We start from the raw sequence: 24,711 nt of genomic DNA on the forward strand, positions 1-24,711 counted from the left end.
TCATTCATTAATGGTGAGATCAACTTTCGATCATCATCAGTAAAAGTAAATAATTCCACTTAGTATATCAATACTCGATACTATATATGAAAAGCTGCAGTTTTGTTCCTTGGCTTCATACCTCTTAGAATATATGAAATGAATGGCAAAAGGGTTGATGTAGACCAAGATGCACTCTCTCATTACATAGACAGCTTGAATTGAAATCCTTCTGTACAACTACTTAAAGATAATTTTAAATGATTAAAATTTAAATAAAAGACTTGAACTCAATTGATCTCTACCAATTCACATAAGAGCAAAAGTATGAATAATTTCTTTGGATACTCATACTATAAGCCTGCACAAACATTGATATGAAATAAATAAGATTAGAGAAACTACTGTCTTTTGTATTGTCTTGTACATAATCATTTATGGGTAAATGATTAATATGAGTGACAAAATGTACAGGTAGCTTGACAAGCTAATCACCAGCAAAACAACGCACACTTCTCTTGGCTTGCCATAAATTATCTATCAGGCATTGTGTAAGCTCCTCAGACTCCTTATAGGCCCCATATAATAAGCAAATGGACTACTCTTTTGTCTATCTATATATTTTCAGAAGAGAAAAATTAAAATGAATGCAGCAGACTTTGGCTCTTCTAGAATTTCTTTGGACTCAAACATTATAAAAGGTCCTAAAAAAAAAAAAGGCTTTTAGAAAGGCTTCCTAGGTTGTGAAATTCAAATCCCACTATCAAATCATTTCTAGACATCTAGAAAACTTAATCTACTCCCTGTGTAAAACACCAAAGCAATGAATAATTAGGCTATTACTAGTCATCGATGTATTCTCAGCAACATCTGGACCCTCTTGATTTAGTGGTTGTAACGACTAAGCATAAGCATTTGAGAAACTTTTTCATTGAAAGCCCCAGCATTTATTATCTTAGACAAAACTAGTAAAGTAAACCTCGAAAGAGTAAAGAATACCTAGAAGAAAGAGAGACATAACATCTTTCAAAATACTCCCTAACCAAGAACTACAGATTGTACAATGACAAGAAAATAGTCCATAATACTTAGAACCCCAAAACTCCCCTATTGATCATAGCTATCTCTAACCATCGCATCACATATGACACATACTCATGCTGGATGTGTTAGTCTATGAGACCAAACTAAGAAGACCAGAGCAATTGGTGCAAATAACAAGTGTACTTTCAAGAGAATCACTATACAAAGTCTAGAAGGACAGGGAAGCCCTACAAGGCAGGTCAAGCCAGTGTCAAGTAAGAAATTAGGGTAAATCAAGACATTTGAATACTTCCCTGTGTGCGGCTCAAAAGAAAAAAAAAACATTACTGGAAAGGTATTTCTGGAGTATACTCCCATGTGCTACGCATCTTAATGCAGAATAAAGTATAAGAGAGCCTGAGGTACCAGTCCACACTTACACTGTATCATTCAAGTGGCTACCATTCAAGAAACAAGTTGGAACTGGAAGTGTGGCTCAAGTAGTAGAGCATCATCCTTGAGTGAAAAAGCCAAGCAAGAACATGAAGACCTGAGTTCAAGCCCCAGCATTGGCACAAAAGTAAAAACCAAAGCAAAACAAAGCTAACAAAATAAATGAAATAAGAAGAGTATCTGAAGGGGAAACAGAGGAATCAGAATATTCTTCTTCATGTAAGTTTCTTCTGTAGTCAGTGAATGAAGAAAAAAGATACTGCACATCCAAAACCAAAGTGAGCTGCCACAGAGAAGTATCACTCAGCAAAGATAAAAAATTACACAGGAAAGGTTGATTTGTCTGACATTTAAGTGACTTAGTTAAGAAAAAGGCAGATTTGCTTACTAAATGTTTCTGGAACTGCTTCTGTAATCTGGTTTTTACCTACCTTTATGCAGGAAAGCAACATTTCACAAGGTGACTCTGGCAGAGAATACTGAGGACTTCAAATTGGACTCTGATACAATCATGAGTGGCTGAGATAAACAGGTTAATCCCCATTCAGAGAACACAAATGTACCCTGTTAACTAGTGATTTAAAGTGTTAGCATTGTATGAGCTGTGGAGATGGACATTTCTATGTTTCAGTGTTACATGTAATATGTAAAAGAAGTTCTGTGTGTGTATATCTTTATGAGAAAAAAGAGAGAGGATGAATGAATGAATGAGTAAATGAGAGGATATAACTGCGCTGATTGTGTGATTGTGTGGTGCTGAGGCACCCACAGCCTTTTGCATGCTAGACAGCTGCTCTTTCACTGAGCTATGTGCTGATCACATGATATTTAGTCATAAGTCTAAGTTATGATTGTACTAAAAAGTCCAAAGGTCATATATTCCAATCACTTTACAATCCTATGGAAAAAAAATCTGCACAATGATTTTCCTTATCTGACATCCATAGGTGAAAATATGAGTTTGCTCATCAAGACTCTGACAGACTTGTTTGTACATACTGCTCAAATAGGGAAACAATTTAGCAGAGTTATTGGGTATAGCTATTTTCAGCTAGAAATAGAATAGAAATGGCTTCAATAAATGCAATTATGGAATAAGGCCTAAGTTTCTTGGTTAGTGGCATTAAATGTTAAGTTCGTCTGAAATTAGAAAATCAACTACAATATATATGTATATATATATACATATATATGTATATATATATGGTTTCTATTTGTCTTAATAATTAAAAACAGAGTAGCACTCATGTGTGCTCTGTCTCAAGCTTCTCCTCTCACCTACTTGGGAGGATTGTACGCCTGTGATTCCAGCAAATATGCCATGCCTAAAGTAGGTAGATGACAGGCCAGCCATGCTCCTGGGTAGAAAATAAAACATACTCTCAAAGTAACCAGCAGAACTGGAACTGGAGGTGTGGCTCAGAGGTACTGCACCTCTCTAATAATTATAAAGTCCTGATTTCTGCAACAACAAGAAAACAAATGTAGTTTGCAGATCTGAACATCAGAACATCAAATGAATTGTCAATAGGGTGACCAGCAAAAAAGAACTGAAGTTCTAATTATTTAGCTTTGACAACAATCAGACAGATCTATCTTGAAGTGATATTAATTCCATCATTGAAATGAAATTTTTCTAGGGCATGATTTCCTAAAAGCAGTTACCACGTTAGTTTGATATATTTACTGTTTCATTTCTACTGTTGGACATAGACTTTCTAGTAGTTATGACTTCTCAAGAAGGAAATTTTATTCACTTAGTTTGGGTTTACTAAATAAGTAACCTGTGATTGTACTGTTTGGGGAGAATAGAAAAGACTCTGTGTCTAATTAGAAGCAAAATTGATTATACTCAATGAGACTAACCACCTAGATATATTCTACTCACATAGTACAGTTACTACTCAACTGAAAGTCTATTTCCCAACCAGTCCTATTACAGAGCAAATTTTTGGTATTATAGCAGTGCTACGAGAGGCCTGCACTCTGGAAAACGGATGAACCCACAAACACAAGAAGCTCAGAAGGCTTCTAGACTACCTGCATTCTCACTGATTGTGACAGCAGCCTTAGTTATAAAACCCTAATTAATTCTATCTCTTCCAGAAATTAACATTGACCTTTACATTTCAAAACAAATCAGCAAGGATTTCAGCAAACCTTACTTCTGGTAATGGGTTGGCCGGCTTGGTGAGAATTCCTCCCACATACACAACATTGGGCAGAGTAGGTCTGGGAAACTCCAGGGCCACGTCTGTACAAAGCATCCACAGGCTGGACCCATGAACCAGGTCGTACATGGACTTCTCTTGTAGCAGGTTGTACTTCTGCATTATCCTTTCGTATTTGGGAAGGACCAGAAAGCTGACCCCTAATCTGGAAATGAGGTAAACACCGGTATTTTTCATCCTTTGTAGCAAGTTCATGCGATCTGTGAGGAGTGAGTTAAACTCAGGGACGTAGGCTAATGGAGCAGGAGCACCCACTTCGGCAGGATACCAAAGGCCAGTGGAAAATACAGCATATTGAACCCCTAAAAGATGAGCTATCACAAATCCACACATATCGTTTGGGTCCACCAACAGCAGGTCAAACTTTTCTTTTTTCAGATCCTGGATTAGGTCTTGGTTGCCAACCATCATATCACAGTTCTTAGTATAATGATCTAATATGTCAAATAGCTCAAGTGCTGTCAATCTCCCCGAGAAAATATTCCGCATTTTGGACTGCAGGAATGCATCCGAGGTGGTACTGTTGAAGATCCCTGGGTAGCGCTGGAGGCTGTAATGATGTGACGGGGCTATGTCTCTGCCTTCTGAGAGCAGGAACACTGTGTGGTGGCCTCTCTCGTGCAAGGCTGAGGCAAGCGTCTTGAAAATATACATATGGCTTTCAAACATAATTGGCGGCACGATGATGATTTTGGCAGCCCGCACCATCCCAACAGCCAGGAGTATGAAATATGGAGTGTAAGACTTCATAGCTGGAAAGACAAGCAGAAGACTACTTGAAACGGCATACAGGGTCAACCATTCAAACCAATCCCCAAATTGGTATTTGTTCAAGATACCTGCTGAACTGAGTCAGTTTGAAATCACCCTCCCATTTGTCCTAATAAATCTTTTATTTTTTGAAAGATAAATTGCTTAAGTATATAACTAGAAGTAAGGATATCTATGAAAAATGGGACAGCATGTAATTGTCTCAGTGAACCAGATTTCTTCAAATGTGAAATGAGTTGTATGTAAGGTTTAATGACAAGTAGTATTATTTCTTCCAACAATATCTAGGAAATAACACGAAATATTTACCTCTCTTCTATGTTAGCATAACTATTAATTCCAACAAGCAGAGATAAGTTGTTTTTTTATTACTTTCAGCTATATCAACACATATGTCTCTTACCTGAGTCATTTTACTTTAGCAGTAACATTCCCAATTATGACCACTGAGGATAGTACATTCTAGAAATATGTAATAGTTTGGCAGTAGTTCTGTCATTCTACAGAAAATAATTTAACACAGGAATAATGATCGATAGTATACACATACCCACATACTCACACACACACAAAAACACACACATTTCATCTTTACTAAATACCCGAAGTAAACTGTGAGTCTGAATTTACATATGTGTATGTCATTTTGCTGATGATTTCCATACGTTATCACAAAAAAGACATCTTAAAAGAAAATTTCAAGAGGGACTATAATGAAAAAGGAACTAATAAATGACCATGTCCCAGATCATGCTTTCTGCACCCCACTTTAACTTGGGTGACAGTGACAAGTGAGAGGGTTTCTCTAGCCCTCAAGGCTAAGATTTCTCCTCCCCTTTCATAGTCACAGGTTATATGCAGTCATCTCCATTGTCTGTTAGAAATAAACACTCTACATGTAAGAGACACACCAAATGCAAATCATTCTATCCTATGCATTATAACTAGCACTTAGACACAAAGTTAGACTCACTGTACAGATAAGGTCTAAACAAGTATGCACACAAAATGAGTATTTTCTTTTTAAGAAACAACTCAAAACAGATTTATAAATATATCACCAAACAGGCATCAAGTTTTGTAGTATATTGGCTACCCAGGTGGGCCTCGAACCCACAGTCTGGTATACCAGTCACCCCAGTGAGATTTGAACCCACAACAATAAAGTCACGAGCACTCAGTCAATCAGGCTAGGAGTCTTTATTATAGCTAGCAGTGTCTGTCCCCCACCATAGGGCTGGTGGAGAACAGCCCTGAGCTTCAGTAGGGCTGAGTTTTTAAAGGCAAAAATCACAGGCAGGTGGTCAGCCAAGTTGTGTTTAAGCAAGAAAGCAGACATACAGAAATGGAATTTTTGCAGTTAAGCTAGCAGACTATTACCTCAAGTTTTAGCTTTGTTACCACGATTTTAAAGTCAGTACACATTTTGGAAACTGTGGGTTTGTAGCGATCATTGCACTAGAGTTAGTAATGTCCCCTGTTGCACAACTTAGCCCTGCACAACTTTTAGCTATATGGGGTGCTTATCTTAGGACCTCTGTTCCTTTGAGTGAGTAGGAACTTATTGCAGACTGCTCCAATTGCTAACTTTTCTTCTCCTTAATTAATTTGATGGGCGGGGGTGGGGGCTCATAGTTTTACTCATTATCATTTGTAAAATATTATTAGCACAGGAAACACTAAAAAAAGAAATTGAAAGCTGGGTACCAGTGACTCATGTCTGTAATCCCAGCTACTCAGGGGGATGAGATCTAAGAAGCACAGTTCAAAGCCAGCCTGGACAGGAAAGTCCATGAGACTCTTATCCCCAATAAATCACCAATAAGTTGGAAGTGGAGCTCTGGCTCAAGTGGTAGAGTGCTATCCTTGAGCAAAAAATGCTTGAAGATAGTGCCTGGCCCTGAGTCCAAGCCCCAGGACTGGCCAAAAAAACAAAAACAAAAACAAAAAAACAAGTCTTACTCTTTGATTTTCATAGAACTATGTTTAGAATCTGAGCACTTGGGTAGATCATTTTTTATCATTATGAAGAATTGTTTTCATCTTTAGTAAGACTTGTTTTGATATTTTAAAAATCAGATAGAGCTTTTGAACTTTTAACAACTGTTTACCTGTGTTTTGCACCTAAAGTTCACCTTTTTGTTCAGAACAAACAGCATATGAGTATTATACTCATTTCAAACTTATTTAAAATATATTATGTAAGAAAACTATAAAAGAGCTGGGAAATATAAAAGAAAATGACTAAATGTGAATTTCGTGTAACATAAAGAAAATAAATTATCAAGAAACAGTATATACTTACAAATATCCTAATCTCAGTACTAGATTTCCTCAGATGTAATAAAAATGATTTCCTGAATCTATTTGAACAAATGAAATGGCAAAAACAAACAAGAAAGCAATAAAATGGAAAAATAGTGAGGACCATAATATTTATATGTATAGTTGATATAACTATATTTTTACATTTATATAATTATATCAAATAATTCCTTTATATTTTAGAATGTTATTATAGTTGCCTATAGTATTATTTGTATTAAAAAGAACATTGGAAAAACATAATAAAAATAATTTAGGCATTGGTATCTTATGTCTGTAATACTAGCTACACATTGGCTGAGATCTGGAGGATAAAAGTTCAAAATAATAGCAAAAATGTCGGCTGGAGGTATAACCTAATTGTTAAAGCATGTTCCAAGTAAGCAAGCTGAGTTTGTGCAAGGCCCTGAGTTCAAAGCATGGATAAGATAAATAAATGCACTTCAAATAAATGTGAATTTGGACATTTTTTAAGTTAAGGATTTGGTCTAAAACATATTATAGAGTCAAAGTAGTTAAACAGCTAAGATGTTCAATATACTTATGTTTCTTTGGCATTTAATATTGTATAGATAGTAGTAAGAAAACAAATTTACTAATTTTAATTGTTAACAGAGATCAAAAACCAATGGCACTAAAAGAAATGTTAGGAACATTTCATCTCTCTTCAAAGGCCCCTCTAGAATTAAGTCTTGGCAAAGGCCACTTAGCATAAGGAATGAAATAAATATCAATTTTGCATCCATACTAGTGCATTTAAATAAACATAACTTTTCTTTTAGTAATCTATTTTTCCATTTTCTTTTTTTTTTCCAAATTTTTATTATCAAACTGATGTACAGAGAGATCACAGTTTCATACGTTAGGCATTGGATACATTTCTTGTACTGTTTGTTACCTTGTCCCTCATACCCCCCTCCCTCCCCAACCTTTCCCTCCCCCCCCCAGGTGTTCAGTTCACTTACACCAAACAGTTTTGCAAGTATTGCTTTTGTAGTTGTTTCTCTTTTTTTACCCTGTGTCTCTCAAATTTGGTATTCCCTTTGAATTTCCTACTTCCAATACCAGTAAACACGGTTTCCAATATATTCAAATAAGATTACAGAGATAGTGTAGGTACAACCACAGGAATGTGATACAAGAACATCATCAATAATAGAAGCTACAGATACACATAGGACGTTGAAAGTAGTTACAAATGTGATATAACAATTGTTTCCATAACATGGAGTTCATTTCACTTAGCATCATCTTATGTGTTCATAAGGGTATAGCTATTGGGCCTTGTGATGCTCTGCTATGACTTGCCTAAACCTGTACTAATTATTCCCAATAAGGGAGACCATAGAGTCCATGTTTCTTTGGGTCTGGCTCACTTCACTTAGTATAACTTTTTCCAAGTCCTTCCATTTCCTTACAAATGGAACAATGTCATTCTTTCTGATAGAGGCATAAAATTCCATTGTGTGTATGTACCACATTTTCCTGATCCATTCGTCTACTGAGGGGCATCTGGGTTGGTTCCAGATTCTAGCTATGACAAATTGTGCTGCGATGAACATTGTTTTGCTGGTGGCATTACTGTGATTTTGTTTGTGGTCTTTTGGATAGATACCCAAAAGTGGGGCTGCTGGGTCATAGGGCAGTTCTATATTTAGCCTTCTGAGGAATCTCCATACTGCTTGCCAGAGTGGCTGAACCAGTTTACATTCCCACCAACAATGGGCTCCTTGGCGCAGGACTGAACATCCTTAACAAAGACCCAGAAAGGCTACAAATCAAAGAAAGGTTGGACAAATGGGACTGCACCAAACTGCAGAGCTTCTGCACGGCAAAGGACATAGTTCGCAAGATAAACAGAAAGCCCACAGACTGGGAGAAGATCTTTACTGGACATTCAACTGACAAAGGCCTCATCTCTAAAATATATGCAGAACTAAAAAAATTACCTTCTTCCAAAACAAAACCACAAAGAACTAATAGCCCCCTCATCAAGTGGGCTAAAGACTTACAAACTTCTCTGATGAGGAAATGAGAATGGCCATAAGACATATGAAAAAATGCTCTACATCACTGGCCATAAAGGAAATGCAAATCAAAACAACATTGAGATTCCATCTCACCCCAGCAAGAATGTCATATATCAAGAAAACTAATAATAACAATTGTTGGAGGGGTTGTGGCCAAAAGGGAACCCTATTTTTCCATTTTCTCAGAGTAAAAGTTATGTTCCTTAAGTGTAGGGCCATTATTAAAATTTATTAGGTATTTTCTTCTTCTTTTTTTTTTTTTGCCAGTCCTGGGGCTTGAACTCAGCACCTGGGCTCTGTCCCTGAGCTTCTTTGTGCTCAAGGCTAGTGCTCTACCACAGCACCACTTCTGACTTTTTCTGTTTATGTGGTACCGAGAAATAGAACCCAGGGCTTCATGCATGCTAGGCAAGCACTCTACCACTAAGCCACATTCCTAGTCCTTTATTCTACTTTTAACTATGCTAATAGGCACAATTGTGACTAAACAGGTATAACCATGATTTTGAACTATAAATAGGCCAAATATACCTCCATGATGAAACCCATAGTTTTTTCCTTTAACTTTAAGTAAAGATATCTTTTTTCCCTTCCTTTCTTTATCCTTTTTGTGAAGTGCCAGACTTTGAAGTCAGGCCCCACTTTACCACGTGAACCCCACTTTGCCACGTGAACCTGAGATAAGCAGGCCCTGTGAGCAAACCCAAGACAAGCTTATTAGGGCCCAGTCGGTCAAGAACTCTAACCACTGGGAATGCTTAACTCTAACCGCCCCTAGAATGCCTTGAGCCCTGAGCCAATCAGATTTGTACCTGTGTCCTAATCTTGCTTGCTTGAACACCTGATTGTTGTAACTTTGTTTTTTGCCTTTATAAGCCCTGTGTAATCACAGCTCGAGGCTCCCTCCTAACCTCCGCTGTGTCTCGTGGGTAGGACGTGGCCCGAGTTGCAGCTCGCTTGAATAAAGCCTTGCCTTGCTTTTGCATTTTGGAACGTCTGAGTCTAGGTGGAATTCTTGGTGGTCGTCTCGCGACTTGGCACAACATTTCTTTGTTTGTCCTCTTGGAATTTGACATCAGACCCTTGTGCTTGCTAGAAAGGTCTCCTACCACTTGAGTCTCATTTTTCACATCTTGTCTGCTTTAGATATTTTTCAGATAGGCTCTCTCTCTCTCTCTAATGAGGCCCTCCTAGTATGTTTCACCACATGAGGCTTATTTGTTGAGATGGGACAAGGGTCTTACTAACTTTTGGTTGGCCTGGCCTGGCCTTAAACTTCAGTCCTTCATATCTGTGATTCCTATGTAGCTGGGATTATAACTGTTGGGGAGTCCATTAAGCCTTCTTATCTCAAATGTATTATTTTGAAATAAAATGCTAATAAACCAAAAGCTTTAGCCTGAGGCACTGAAGTGAATTGCATACTTGGAATACAGAGAAAGGCTTGTTGGAAAATAGGGTCTTGCCTGTAGAAGAAGAAAGCAAGCAATACAAGTGCAGATCTCACAACAGCTTTTCGTTCAGTCTGGGGAGGGGGGCTGATTGATGTTTTACATCTGGTTAGCTTAACTCCCACATTAACAGCAGCGCTAAATGTGGATGAGAAAATTACTGGTGACAATTATTCAATGACAGCCAGCATAACAGCACAAAAGGAAACCACAATGTGTGCTGGATGCCACAGGGAGACACATAAGAAAGAGAAAGGCTGAGGCTTGCTTCTTTGCTCCTCCTCACAGGAACAGAATCCTCTATTTTACTTTGCCAGAATAATGAAAGGTGAGTTTTGAGCTTCTACAGCAGACAGTTCCACTTCATGAGAATGAAGCAGGAAAAGAGCAGTTTCTAATTTATGCCCCAACAGGTTGCCCTACCTCTCCCTTACTCTTTAGCTGCAAGTTGAAAGGAAAGCCCGCTAATGATTAACATCCCAGACCAGGCTGGGAGAAGCATAAACCAGGAAAGCTAGAACCACAAAGTCACTGGGAGCCAAAGTAAAAGTCCTCCTTATGTTCATGCTGAAGACTTTTATTTGTGAGGCCACCACATTGTCTTTTCTAAGCCACTGAACTTTAAGTCTCTGCCTACTGCTATCCTCCCATGTCTAGCAAAGTTCTTAGGATATAGGGCTTTCTATGCTAAAACTGGGCAAAACCCCATGCTATAGCTCTGACCAAGTCTGTAATTTATCTGCAGTACAAACTTGATAAGTATGATTTCATTCATACAGTGAGATCAAAAGCAAGAACAGTGGATCCCAGTTACTGAAAACACTGAGAATATGAAAACTTGATAATGACCTAGTACATAGTAAACTAATCCTCTTTTATTCTACTTTGTGAAGAAAGGGAATAATAATAGTAGTAAATATAATAAAGCCACTATAGGTAACTAGTAGGAGGGGCTCATCTTTATTGCTATACAGTTGTTAAACAGCCCAGTTTTCAAATACTCACCTGTCCTAACTAGGCCATATCTGATGTTCTAAAGTTAATTATGACTAGCTCTTTGTATGTAAATTTCTGAGAGTAATAACCCAAAAAATCTTATAGAATGGAAGTTCAATTTGAGAGACAGAGAGAGAGAGACAGAGAGAGACAGAGAGATAGAGGAGACAATTTAGAAAATTAAAGCCACGTTTAATCCCACCTTAAAAAAAAAAAGGTCAGTGGCTCATGACTATAATCCTATAATCCTAGCTACTCAAGAGGCTGAGATCTGACAATTGTGGTTCAAAGCCAGCCTTGAGAAAAGAATAAAAAAAAAAAAGTTCAGGTGCTGAGGCCCTGAGGTCAAGCCACAGAACTGGCATGTACACACACACACACACACACACACACACACACACACACACACACACAATGCAGTTTGACCCTGGGCTGCTGCTGAATGCTCAGTGGCAGCAGATCTGACTGTTGGAGGAGACATGATGAAGTCCGTAGGCTTCTTTAGCACCCTAGCCAGCTGCACTTACCATCTCTCCTTGCTATAACTAACTTCCTGCAGTTATCTATCTTCTTTCTGACATCTGCAGTACAGGTGGCAAAGCTGTAATGAGAAACTCAACTCTATTCGCTTATCAGTGATAGTGAGATCTGATCCCTCTGGCGAGATTCTCCACCAGCCTCAGGTGGAAGTTTAGGGAAAGGAGAAGAAAATAAGGCAATACAGCTATCCATCAACATGGCACTCATGCCTTGCATCCAATTAATTTTTGATGATGGTAGTTAAGTTAAACTATTTTAAATACTCACATAGACTCAGAGGAATAAAACAATTCTCAAACTTTAGGCTCCATAAGACTCATTGGAGGAGCTTCATAAAAGTACAGGCTTCATGGCTCGGTGCCCGTGGCTCACATCTATAATCCTAGCTACTCAGGAGGCTGAGATTTGAGGACTGAAATTCAAAGCTAGCCAGAGCAAGAAAGCCCATGAGAATCATATGTCCAATGAACCACTGGAGCCCAAATGGTAGAGTCCATCCTTGAGCACAAAAGCTCAAGGACATCACCCTGACTTCAAGCCCTAGGACTGATACCCACCTACTCCAATGTCCTGAAACAAAAAAGCAGCTGGAGATTTCTGGGCAGTTTTCAGCAAACTGACTGATAAGGAACTAGTAGTTAACAGTTGGATGTGGTAAGAGAAATACAGGTGACCCAATAGAAAGATTCAGCAAGATCTGAGTGAAAGCTCAATTGTTCTAGGACTATCTAGATCTGAAAGAACATAGAAAAGGTATCTAAATAAATTCCTACAAAATATTTTTTAAATTTCTTGTCAAAGAAAAAACAACTACTATCTTCACAGAGCATGTATATAGAGCCTTGGTATTTTATAAGTAGTAAACAGCATGGTAGTGCCTTTCCCCCTCATTTAGTTTAATATTCAATTTCCCCACAGCTATCTAACTAACTGCACCAATTTTAAATAATTTGAATGACTTGTGTCAGTTAAATATGGCTATGTGAGTAAAATATTGTCAACATCAGTTTAAAACTACCATTAAGTCTGGGTGCTAGTGGCTCACACAGGAAAGTCTGTGAGACTCTTATCTCCAATCAAGCAGGAACAAGTCAGAAGTGAAAGTACTGATGATTGATGATGGAGATGGAGACATGAGAGAGTGCGTACGGGAGAGATAGAGACCGAGAGAGAAAAAGAGTGAGAGAGAGAGAGAGACAGACAGACACACAGACACACAGAGACAGAGAGAGAGAGAGAGAGAGAGAGAGAGACAGACAGACAGACAGACAGACAGAGATTAGTGTAGGTGCCCATAGGGTAAAGTGTGGGTTTTTTTCTCTGCAATTCCGTCACTCACTAATTATGTCGTGTTATCTGAGTCATGTGGTCACCCAGAAAACATGGAAATTCTATTTTGACTCTGATCACATCCTTAAAGAACTGAGAACAGTTCCCTAGGTTATCCAATTGAAATTGTCTGAGACAATATGTGTTAAAATGATTTTTTAAAAGCTGTATTAACAAGAACCATGTATTTCATTTAAAAAATAAATCAAGAGTTCCATTTTAAACACTGAATCTAAAGAGTATCATTGGTAGAGAAAGGGACAAAGTCTCTAGGGAGTGGTTGCCTAGCATCCCAGAGGTAGGCCATAGTTACTCATTGGCAGACTCGAAAATGGCACTCAGGTTTCCTGGGTCCTCATCCTGTATCTTTTACCTTCACCATGAAAAGACTCTGAGGCTCACTGCCATATGCCAGGCACCCAGTCAACTTTTCCTGGAATTCTGAGATATACAAAACTCGGAAACACTTTAGGGATGACTTTCTTATTAAAAAAAAAAAAAAGCAAACAAACAACAAAACCTTAAATCTCTTCACTGTTTAAAAAAAAATCCTCTTTCATTTCCAAAGCAGAAGAGTACTTTTATATAGTATATTGTTCATACAAAAAATGGCTGACCTAGTCTTTAATTGTTACACACACTCATTGTATAGACTACCCTCTGGGAAATCCACAAGTCTGGCTCAAAATGTCTCTTCTTCTAACCCCTTTGTGTCAGAGCAGCTGGGGTAGAAACACAAACAGAGCTTCATTCAATCATTATTAAATCCTAGACACCCATTACTAGCATCTGGTCTCTAAAATGCCTCAGTTACACATTATCTCCCACTCAGCACACAGGTGTAAAGGGTAAGACAGCAAGCCAGAGAGCTTGTTTCTGTGAGTCCAGCATTACAGAAGACAAACTATATCCCCAAATCATAGCCCAGATAGTCTAGCTGATCTAAAATAACACAATTACTTCTGAGAGGCTTTAAGAGATTGAAAATTGGCCATAACAAACATCACTTTTTATCAATAGTCTTCACATATCATTTCAGTTCTTGCTTCTCTTTACTCTGCTTTTCCTTTTATTAATGATTTTAAAAGAATTGCTAACGATATTTCTCAAATTGTATGTGTGCATGTGTGCATGTGTGTGCACACACGTGCCTATTCCAGGGCTTGAACATGAAGCTTGAATGCTGTCCCTGAGCTTCTTTGGCTCAAGGCTGGTGCTCTACCACTTGAGTCATAGCTCAAATCCTGATTTCGGGGTGGCACTTTGTTGGAGTTAATAGTCACAGCCTCCAGGGCTAGCTTTGAAATATGATCCTCAGATCACAGACTTTTGAGTAGCTAAGAAGATTATAGGCATGAGCCACCAATTCCTTGCTTAAAATGCATTCTTACACCTACTGCCTAGCCCAGAAAGAGAAAGAAGGTTCACCAATTTGAACCAGAAGAATTTTAGCTATCACTAAGGAAAGAACTGTAAAAGTGGGATAAGCAAGACAGGTGCGGATGGTTTACACCTGTAATCCCAGCTACTCAGCAGGCTTCCTGTGAGGACCAGAGTTTGAAGCCAGGCAGGAAAGTTCATAAGACACTTATCTCCAGTTAAGCACTAAAAAAGCCACAAGTGAAGCTATGGTTCTAGTGGTAGAGTGCTAGCTTTGATCAAAAACCTCATGAACAGAGCCTAAGTCCTGAGGTGAGACCCCGAGACTAGCACATACACAAATAAACAAACAAGCACACACACACATATAAATAAATACTTAACTGGTTGGAAATTTCAGTCTGCTGGGCCACAGCTTTGAATGAATTGGCATAAAAACTTCAATGGAGAAAAGGAGTTAATTGGTCAGGCTCTTTCCTCAGCCTTTAATTCATGACACCAGGCCTACTCACATTCCAATGTAAATACAAAGCAGCAGAGGAATATACTGAATTAGGACTGTCACATCATGGCTTTAAACAGAATTAGCTGTAAGTAATAGCTGAATGTACTTCCAGCTATTAGGAGCTGCAAGAAAAATTTAAAAAATAAGGACAACGGTGCTGGGGATATGGCCTAGTAGCAAGAGTGCTTGCCTCCTATACATGAGGCCCTAGGTTCAATTCCTCAGCACCACATATATACAGAAAACGGCCAGAAGTGGCGCTGTGGCTCAAGTGGCAGAGTGCTAGCCTTGAGCAAAAAGAAGCCAGGGACAGTGCTCAGGCCCTGAGTCCAAGCCCCAGGACTGGCCAAAAAAAAAACGGAAAAAAAAACTTTAAGCTATTATAATTTTAAGAGTCTGTAGAATAGGCTAGGCACAAGTACCTCACACATATATAATCCTAATTACTATGAAGGATGAGAGCTGAGGATCCCAGTTCAAAGCCAGCCCTGGTTGGAAAGTACTTGAGAGTCTTACCTCCAGTAACCACCAAAAATCACAAAAGTAGATGTGTGGCTCAAGTGGCAGAGCACCAGCCTTGAACAAAACAATCGAACGCAACAGTACCCAGGCCTTAAGTTCAGGCCTTGAGTTCAAGCCCTACTACCAGTGCATGCGTGCTCGCTCTCTCTCTCTCGCTCTCTCTCTCTCTCTCTCTCTCTCTCTCTCTCTTTCTCTCTCTCTCTTTCTGTCACACACACACACACACACACACACACACACACAACTCTATGGCACTATGGTATGACCTTGTTCATAGAGACAACATCAAGCAGTGGTCTAGAAAACATGTTGCTTCTGTTAGAATCATTTAAAAACAAAAAAGAGGATGAGTTTCCAGTTGACCAATGCAACTGGGAGGAAGACAAGAAAACAAACAAAGGGAGTTAGGAAAGGCACCACTATACTGAGGATCCTTCCCTTCTGTCCTTGCTTTGTTCTCCTTGGAGCCTCCAGTGAAAGTGAAAGGAATGTCAAATGACACTGAAAAGCAGGAGATGGGGGTGGAAAGGGTTTCAAAGCCAAAGGAAGACTGAGAGAGAGGCATCAATGCAGTCAAGGTCAAATTGACAAGGGACTACACAAACAGTATAAGCTGAGTGGGAAAAATGTCAAGCAAAAGAGGAAGCCTTCAAGAAACCCTTAATCAAATTAGGGCCAGATTACATCTAAGGGTAACTAAGGCAAAGGTACACTTGAAAATAACACCAATGTCTATCACGTGAGTAATGCAAATGGTGATGTGAGATCTGAATTTGGGTTTCTATTCTGCTTTGGAGAGAATAGGTTAAGAAACAGGAGCCAGAGTTAAAGACCATCTATTTATGTGTAAAACTCCAGTCCATGAGCCGCAAAGGTTGGGCTCACACCTGGAATCCCAGCTACTCAGCAATCTGAAATCCAGAGGATCTCAGTTCATGTCCAGTCTAGGCACAAAAGTCCTACAGACTTTATCTCCAAAATAACCAGCAAAAAACTAGGCTAGAGGAGTGACTCAGTGGTAGAGGGACTGCTATAAGCAAACAAGTCAAAGGAGAGCATTCCAGCTCTGATATCAAATCCTCAATCAGTGGATTATGGTTCAGGACAATCTACAGAATAAACACGAGAACTCTATTAGAAAATTCTATTAGAAAATTCTATTAGAAAAATAAGTTGGTTGGAGTGTTGCTCAAGCTCTCGTGTTACTACTTAATATGCACAAAGTCCTGAATTCAAACCCCGGTGCTGCCACAAAAAATTAAAAAAGAAGAAAAATTAGTTGAGTTTAATGAAATGGCTCAAACCTGTAATCCTAACTCAGGAGGCTGAAGTCTGAAGATTGTGGTTTGAAGCCAGCCAGAGCAGGAAAAGTCCATGAAACTTTTAACTCCAATAAAATATCCAGAAAAAGCCAGAAGTGGAGCTGTGGCTCAAGTGGCAGAGAATTAGTCTTTAGCACAAAGAGGTCTGGGACAGCACCCAGGCGCTGAGTTCAAGCCCCATGACCAGAAAAAAAAAAAAAAAGCTAAGCTAGATGATTAGAATATCTTATTACTTAGAGAGAAATTGGTTTGCTTGTATTTCAAAGAAAAGACTAATGTCAATGTACCACTGATAGCTATCCTTAGCATTCCTCATCCTTGACCTAAATAAAGCTCTATTTTAGATGCTGAATACCATGATCATGCATTTGTTTTCACTATAGTCATTCCCCAGATATATACTCAGTTTCTTAATATGATATACCCAATTTATACAAAGCCTACATATAATAGTAAAACAGAAAGGCTGTCCTTTTCTGTATGTGAGTGTGCCACTATTTTCCTTAACCACACCTTCTTCTTTGTCACCACTTCCTTTCTGCTTGTCTTGTTTCCCTGCCCACTTTATCTTCTTGCAAACATAGTCACCACCAACTTTTGTACAGTGAGAAAGCAGAGAAGCTACATTTTGGGAGGTTGAATTTGGAGTCTTTATTAAAAGGCCAGCGGCGGCTGCATGGTAGACTCCTGTCTCAAAGACCAGCAGCCAGCAAATACACTTAACACTGTTAGGAAACTGAGTCATGAAGGTCAGAGAGGAAAGAAAGGGCAAAAACAATACCAACAAACCAATTCAGCTTCAATGGAGAGCTGAAGTGGGATACCATGGTGACTAGAGAACAGCCAGTAGACAGGAGCTGGGACAAAAACATGGAGATAAGTGGCATGTCATAAAAGCACCTGAGCTAGTCTGGACCTAAATAGGTTCAAGCCTCAGGGGGCAGGATCACAGGAAACTTGAGTCCCAGGCACCAGACTGACCAGTTTAGTAACCCTATCAGTCAAGTGCCCTCCCCTGCCTGCAGGGATTCAGGCACACCCATCACCTTTGGCAACCACGAAGACAAGAAGTCAGACCCTACCATCCACTATGTGGCCAAGATGGTGCTGGCTAGACCCAATCTCCCTACTTCACAATGCCCCAGAATATTTTCAAAGCCAGGAAAAAACCCCACAGAATTGGGGATAAGCATTAATATTTCTTAAAATAGTTTCACCCTTGTCCAAATCCATAACTTGGGCTTTTTTCCCTAAAATTGAATGGACAGGCAAACCTGTTGGGCTAGTTTCTTCCCAGCCCTGATCTCTGGATTGGCTGGGGAGAACAACCAGAAAGCAGGCAGCCCAGCACAAATGCAAAGCTATGGAAAGCACAGGGGAGTTATTTATTCATAAGGGAAGGTCTCACACTAACTAACTGCTTCACACAATCTCTCAGGCCTTTGCTAGAAAAGAAAAATGTTTTTGCTGATACTCTAATACTGGTGAGAAGAAAAAAAATCTCTTATTTTAACTCAAGTCTGATGAAACCAGATTTGGTGGGGGCATTCTTGTAATACCAGCACTTGGGAGGCAGAGACATGAGAATCATGAGTTCAAGGTTATCCTGGGCCACATAGAAAGCATATCTCAAGAGAAAAATTTTATTTTTAATTCTAAAGGATCGGTTGTATCAAAATATGGTTATAAACATGTGCCCAAGTTTCTTCTTGGTGTCTCTTTTTATATGTTTACTTACAAGAATAAAAAAGTTGGAGCCCAGGGCAAAAAAAAAAAAAAAAGAGGCGGGGAGGGGGGAGGAGGGAGAGGAACTAAGGGAAGGGAAAATTGGAATTTACAAAAAGATGGATTTTTCTATGGAAGACTTACTGCTCTAAATAGAAAAGTCTGTTGGTATATTAAAAATATGGCGTGCTTTGAAACTGTCTCATATTATTTACTGGAAAAATGTTTCTACTATATTTAAAAGTATTTTATTAATATATAAAATTCTAGTATGCAAATACATGTAAGTCCATTAATTGTAACTCAAAATTATTATATGTATTCCTTATTTTCTTTGGGTGTTTTTCGTTTTTTGTATCTTTCTTTTGTGTTGTTTGGGTTTGATTGATATTTGTGCCAGTGCTAGGACTTGAACTCAGGACCTGGGATATATCCTTGAACTGTTCTGGTAAAGGCTAGTGTTCTGCCACTTACACCGTAGCTCTACTTTAAACTTTTCGGTAGTTAATTGGAGATAATAGTTTCGTGGACTTTCTGACCCACGTTGAGTTTGAACCATGATCCTCAGATATGAGCCTTTGGAGTAGTTAGAATTACAGGTGTGCACCACTGGTGCAGGACTCTTCAGATGTTTTATTTTCGATGATGATGATGATGGTGATGATGATGATGATGATGATGATTGTGTTTGGGTGGGGGGATATTGGGGCTTGAACTCAGGGACCAGGTATTGTCACTTAGGTTTTTGTTTAAGGTGGCACTCTGACACTTGAACCATACCTCTACTTTATGGGCCTTTTGGTGTTAATTGAACATATGAGTCTCAAGCACTTTTCAGCCAAGGCTGACCTTGAACTGCTGTTGCCAGAATTGTAAACATGAGCCACTGACACTCAACTTTCTTTAGGTGTTTTGAAAATTTTAAATCCCACAGAAATGATTCAATTTATACAGCTTTTCAGGAATATTCTACTACTAAAAATGTTGTCTATTTGTGTATATGATTCTAATGCACTTTGGCAGAAATTATTTAAATTTATTTAACTTGGAGGAAAATTAGCTCTTTAATAAAGTATGTTATTGTTAGCGAAACAGCTACAAAATTAGGACTTAGAACCTTAAAAATACTTAAAGTATTAAATGTCCTCAAAACAGAAATGGAAAGTATAAAATGATTTTACACCTATTTTACTTTGTAATATTCCCAAACTATGCAAAAATTTAGCAAAGCAGTTGCAAATGTAACTTTCTTTAGGAAAATGAAGTACTGGCAGATGTGTTTCTATTATAGATATATGAACTCAATGGACACTGATTATACTGGCTATTAAGAATTATGCTGGTTATTAACAATTAAAATATCACAGAGTGATAAGCAAGCTGTTTAAGACAACTTTACTACACATTCGTCCTATCCAATCCAAATGCTTTAATTAAAACACACACGCATTTCCATCTGAGAATAGGGATTGTCTTAGGTTGTCCTTGGTCCTCTGCCATTCATCAGTCCAAAAGCTGGCTTGGGCTTTGAATTCCTAAATGCTTACTTAAGGGCAGCACTCCTGTCTAAACAAATTTCATCTTGACATCTGTGATCTCTGTCAACAAATTTGGTACAAGACTACAAAGTGGAAAATGGAGTGGTACACACTCAGGATGGGAGTGGGAGAAACCTAAACTGAAAATCGCCTGCAGGGAACACTATGCTTCCCAGGTAACAGGAAGGACCACACCCTGTAAGCAGTAGGCACAGTGGATCAAAAGCACCAAAACTCAACTCCAGTGGTGACAGGTACTGATAATGAAATGTGTAGCCAAGGACAATCAGGTGAAGAATGCAATAGAATACAAAGGCTCTCTAAATAACAGACTGCCTTTCTACTTGAAGATGTAGAACATCCAATTCCAATACCTGGGAACCCTGAGTACTAAGTATGACACTCAGTTCTGTACAAATGGTAAGTAGTCAGCAGTACAGAGAAATGGCACCAAAGTACATAGTGATTTTAACTAAGAAAGAAAGAGCACATAACCAATTAATACCCCCCTTCTCTTCCCTCCTTCTCTCCCTACTTCCCTTTCTATTCCTCATCAGAGTCAAATTTGGTCTCAGCACCTGCTCAGCTTGCTTGTTTGTCTGGTACTCTACCACTTGAGTTATGCTTCCAGCGTGGCTTTTTGTTGTATTTCAGAGGTGGATCTCTTGGGCTTTTCCACCCATGTTGTCACTGAGCTCTGATTCTCCTAGAATGGCAGACATGAGACACTTTCCTGGCCTCCCACTTTAGCCAATTAATCTCTATTATACCTCCCAAACAATTTATAAACAATATTCACTATGTTCAATTGTTGACTTCTTGTCAAAGTAGTTCTCATGATTAATTTTTTTCTCAAAATACCCACTAATTGGGGGCTGGGGATATGGCCTAGTGGCAAGAGTGCTTGCCTCGTATACATGAGGCCCTGGGTTCAATTCCCCAGCACCACATATACAGAAAACGGCCAGAAGTGGCGCTGTGGCTCAAGCGGCAGAGTGCTAGCCTTGAGCAAAAAGAAGCCAGGGACAGTGCTCAGACCCTGATTCCAAGGCCCAGGACTGGCCAAAAAAAAAAAACCAAACCCACTTAATTGTGGTATAATATTCCTGAACATATTGGAGTAGAAATCTAATTTGAAATATCTATCACTTACAACAAGCATGAATTTATCTACATAGCTGAAATCCTAAAAGAAAAAGGAAGTGTATATAGGTAGTAGAATAGTAAACAAAAAATAGGAGAACTCACAAACCTTTAGGAATCAGTCCCTTTGCTATTACCCACACTTGTCATTATGTTTCAAAATGCTGACTTTTAATAGCTTATCAGACTTGGCAATGCCTTCTGAGTCATTAAATATTAAATTATAATTTGTTAACTTTTCATGCCAGTTGTCCTCTGGCTTTGTTTTCAGGTTCTGTTAAAATGAATAAACAATATCTTTATTAGATTAAAGCCCTAAAGCATACCAAAATACTTTGAACATGTATTTTAAACTGTTTACTCTAAGTGGAACACTGGTGGCTCACACCTGTAATCCTAGCTACTCAGGAGGCTGAGATCTTAGGATTGTAGTTTGAAACCAGCATGGCCGGAAAAGTCCCTATGATATTCTTATCTCCAATTAACCACTCAAAACACTGGAAGTGGTACTGTGGCTTATGTGGTAGAGTGCTCACCCTGAGCACAAAGATACTCAAGGATGATGCCCATGCCCTGAGTTCAAGCCCCCCCCCACCCCCCCACCTCCACCCATATATATGTATATGTCTGTGTATATATACACATATATGTGTGTATATATATACAACCAACCAAAACATTTATGTATATGTATATGTACGTGTGTGTGTGTGTGTGTGTGTGTGTGTGTGTGTGTGTGTCCAGGTCCTGGTAGCTCACATCAGTAATCATGACTACTTAAGAGGCTAATATCCAGAGAACTGAGGTTCAAAGCCAGCACAGGCAAAAACAGCCTGTGAGGCTCTAACTAGAAAGTAACAAGCAACAAAACCCAAGCTGGAGACACAGATCAAGTAGCAGAGCAAAAGCAGGACCAAAACTCTTTGCTCAAATCTACATACCAGGGTGAGGGGTTTGGGGAGTCTCCAGAGGATGGTCGGTCTGTTTGTCTCCTTTTCTTTCTTTCTTTCTCTTTCTTAAGTTTGAACTTAAGGCAGGCACTCTACCACTTGAGCCAGGACTCCAGCCCTATTGCTATCATTATCTTTCTACACCAAGACAATTCTCCACTGCAATCCACCTATTTATGCTCCCTACTCAGCTGGATGGCAATTTAAACTGGCTGTGATGGGGGGTCTCCTGAATGTTTTTGTTTTTTTCCAGACTATCCTCAAAGCAGGATCATAACTATCTCTACCTCCTGAGCAGCTAGGATTACAGGTGTGAGTTAATGTTCCTAAATGACCAGATACCTTTTAATCACAGTGCCTAAGCCGCTAGGGCCTCCAGGCTGGGGAGAAGGCTTCTCCTGAAAACCTAGTGTCTCCCAGGGGTCTGGAGGCAACTCCCTCCCATCATTTTTTCAAGTTCTTCTTCACTTGGCTTCTTTGCTCCCTTCAATTTTTTTCAATTGGCTTCTAACCCAGTGGCCAAAAACAGAATAAAGTTTTCACCTTAAAACAGATGTTTTAAGTCACTCTTCCTAAGCTGCCCTTCACACCACATGTCCGCTAACCACCCCTCCAAGTTTGTTTTTTCAGTAGATCAGCTCTGTAGCTTCCAGGCCCTCATAGGCTCCCAGGCTTGATTCTCAGGGAAGCCCCATGAAAGGAATGCTTGGATCCCTATTTTGTCAATGCAACGAACTAAATTGTGAGCCCAAGGTGACAGGACTGGTGGCAAGAGAATCAGGACTATCCCACACTCCTCATTTTAGTGCCTGCTCCCTCATGACTTGAAATTTTCCCCTCCATTAGCTACGAAAACTCCATTGTCTAGCCAGGCACCAGTGGCTCATGCCTATAATCCCCACTACTCAGGAGGCTAAGCTCTGAGGGTCACGATTCAAAGCCAGCCCCAGGCAGAAAAGCCCACAAGACTCTTACTTGAAATTAACCAGAAAAAAGAAAAAAATGAAGAGAAAGTGTGGCTCCAGTGGTAGAGTACCAGTCTTAAATGAAAAAGATAAGTGTAAGTGTGGGGCCTTCAGTTCAAGCTTCACTGTTGGCGCACGCGTGCGCGTACGCGCACACACACACACACATCTGTTTCCCTCAACATTATTCCTTTCTCCTGGTCTGTACTGTCTCATTTGTGGCTCCTTCCTATTTCTCATATTTTCAGATTTCCCTAAGTCCCTACTTAACATTTATCCTGGAAAATGTACCAACCTGCACTTCTCATCAGCGTATGTGTGACTTCAGTCACCCATGCATCCATCCACCCATCCATCTATCCACCTACTATCTGGCCCAATACCTCTCTGGTCAGAACTATTGAATCCTCCTGTACCACTCACCCTCTAATTAATCACCCTATCCTAAAAACTCTACCACCTGAACAATTTCATGTCCTATCTCATCATCACCCCATTGCTACCATTTGGTTTTAACCACAATCACCTCAATACCTTGTAAGTGGCCAGCCCTGCCTCACATTGCTCTTAGCCATCCTTCTAGACTATGATGAGACCAGGCTTCTCACCATTGGAAATGGCAAAGAGCTCTCCAGGCTCTCCCTCTATCTTTCTTGTCTCTACCTGTAAGCTCACAGCCTTACTAGATCTTAATTATCTTCACATCCTTAAAGCACAGAAACTGTCCCAGAGAAAGCTTTTCGAGACAAAACAAAATAAACTACTTTATTCAAACTGGTTTGATCACATAGCTCTTTCTTAGGTAAGTATGCAAAATAATGTTTTCCTAATTGGCCAAACCTCCAGTATGGCTAGCAAGATTATCAAGTCACCCAGCTTCCTCCTAGCCCCAGGGTGGAAAAATATGAACATCACTACATAAGATCAATGAATTTCAGTGGCAGAAAACAGTATATAATCAGAGCATATAAATTCCTAAAGAAAAGCAATCTACACACTCCATTTTTTAAAACAAACTTTTCTTTTCAGGACTGCTTCAATTTCTTAGAAAAGCAAATATTGACCAGGCATCCATGGCTCACACCTGTAATCCTAAATACTCAAGAAGCTGAGATCTGAGGATCATGGTTCAAAGCTGCCAGTCTAGGCAGGAAAGTCTATGAGAATATTATCACCAAGGAGCTACCAAAAATAAAGTCAGAAGTGGAGCCCTGGAGTCAAGCAGTAGGGCACTAGCCATGAACAATAAAATTTCAGGAACAGTACCCAGACCCTGAATTCAAGCCTGAGGACCAGTATTGACACAGATAGATGAAGAATACCGACAGAGAGACAGACAGACAGGAAAGAAGGGAGGGAGGGAGGAAGAGAGGAAGAGGGAGAGAGACAGAAACAGAGAGAAAAGAGAAGGGGAGAAAGCGCAAGAAGAATGAAAAAGAGGAAAAGAGGAAGGATAGGAGGGAAAGAGGGAGGGAGGGAGGGAGAATGCAGGCAGGCAATTTTTTTATAGAAGACTTAACTGGAAAAAATACA

General features: G+C 39.4%; 1 protein-coding gene across 3 annotated transcripts in view; it reads right to left on the reverse strand.

Annotated features, from left to right (window-relative positions):
- Positions 1–24,711, reverse strand: part of Ugt8 (UDP glycosyltransferase 8) — a 66,249-nt gene that overhangs the window by 38,389 nt on the left and 3,149 nt on the right. For 2 of the 3 annotated variants that reach the window (XM_048333532.1, XM_048333533.1), the window contains exon 2: positions 3,621–4,441. In XM_048333532.1, coding sequence (XP_048189489.1) covers positions 3,621–4,441 — 821 coding nt within the window. The remainder of the gene's footprint in view (positions 1–3,620; positions 4,442–24,711) is intronic. The other variant, XM_048333534.1, reaches the window with a different exon arrangement.

Source organism: Perognathus longimembris, chromosome 24 (assembly GCF_023159225.1).
Source record: "Perognathus longimembris pacificus isolate PPM17 chromosome 24, ASM2315922v1, whole genome shotgun sequence".
Taxonomy (NCBI): Eukaryota; Metazoa; Chordata; class Mammalia; order Rodentia; family Heteromyidae; genus Perognathus; species Perognathus longimembris.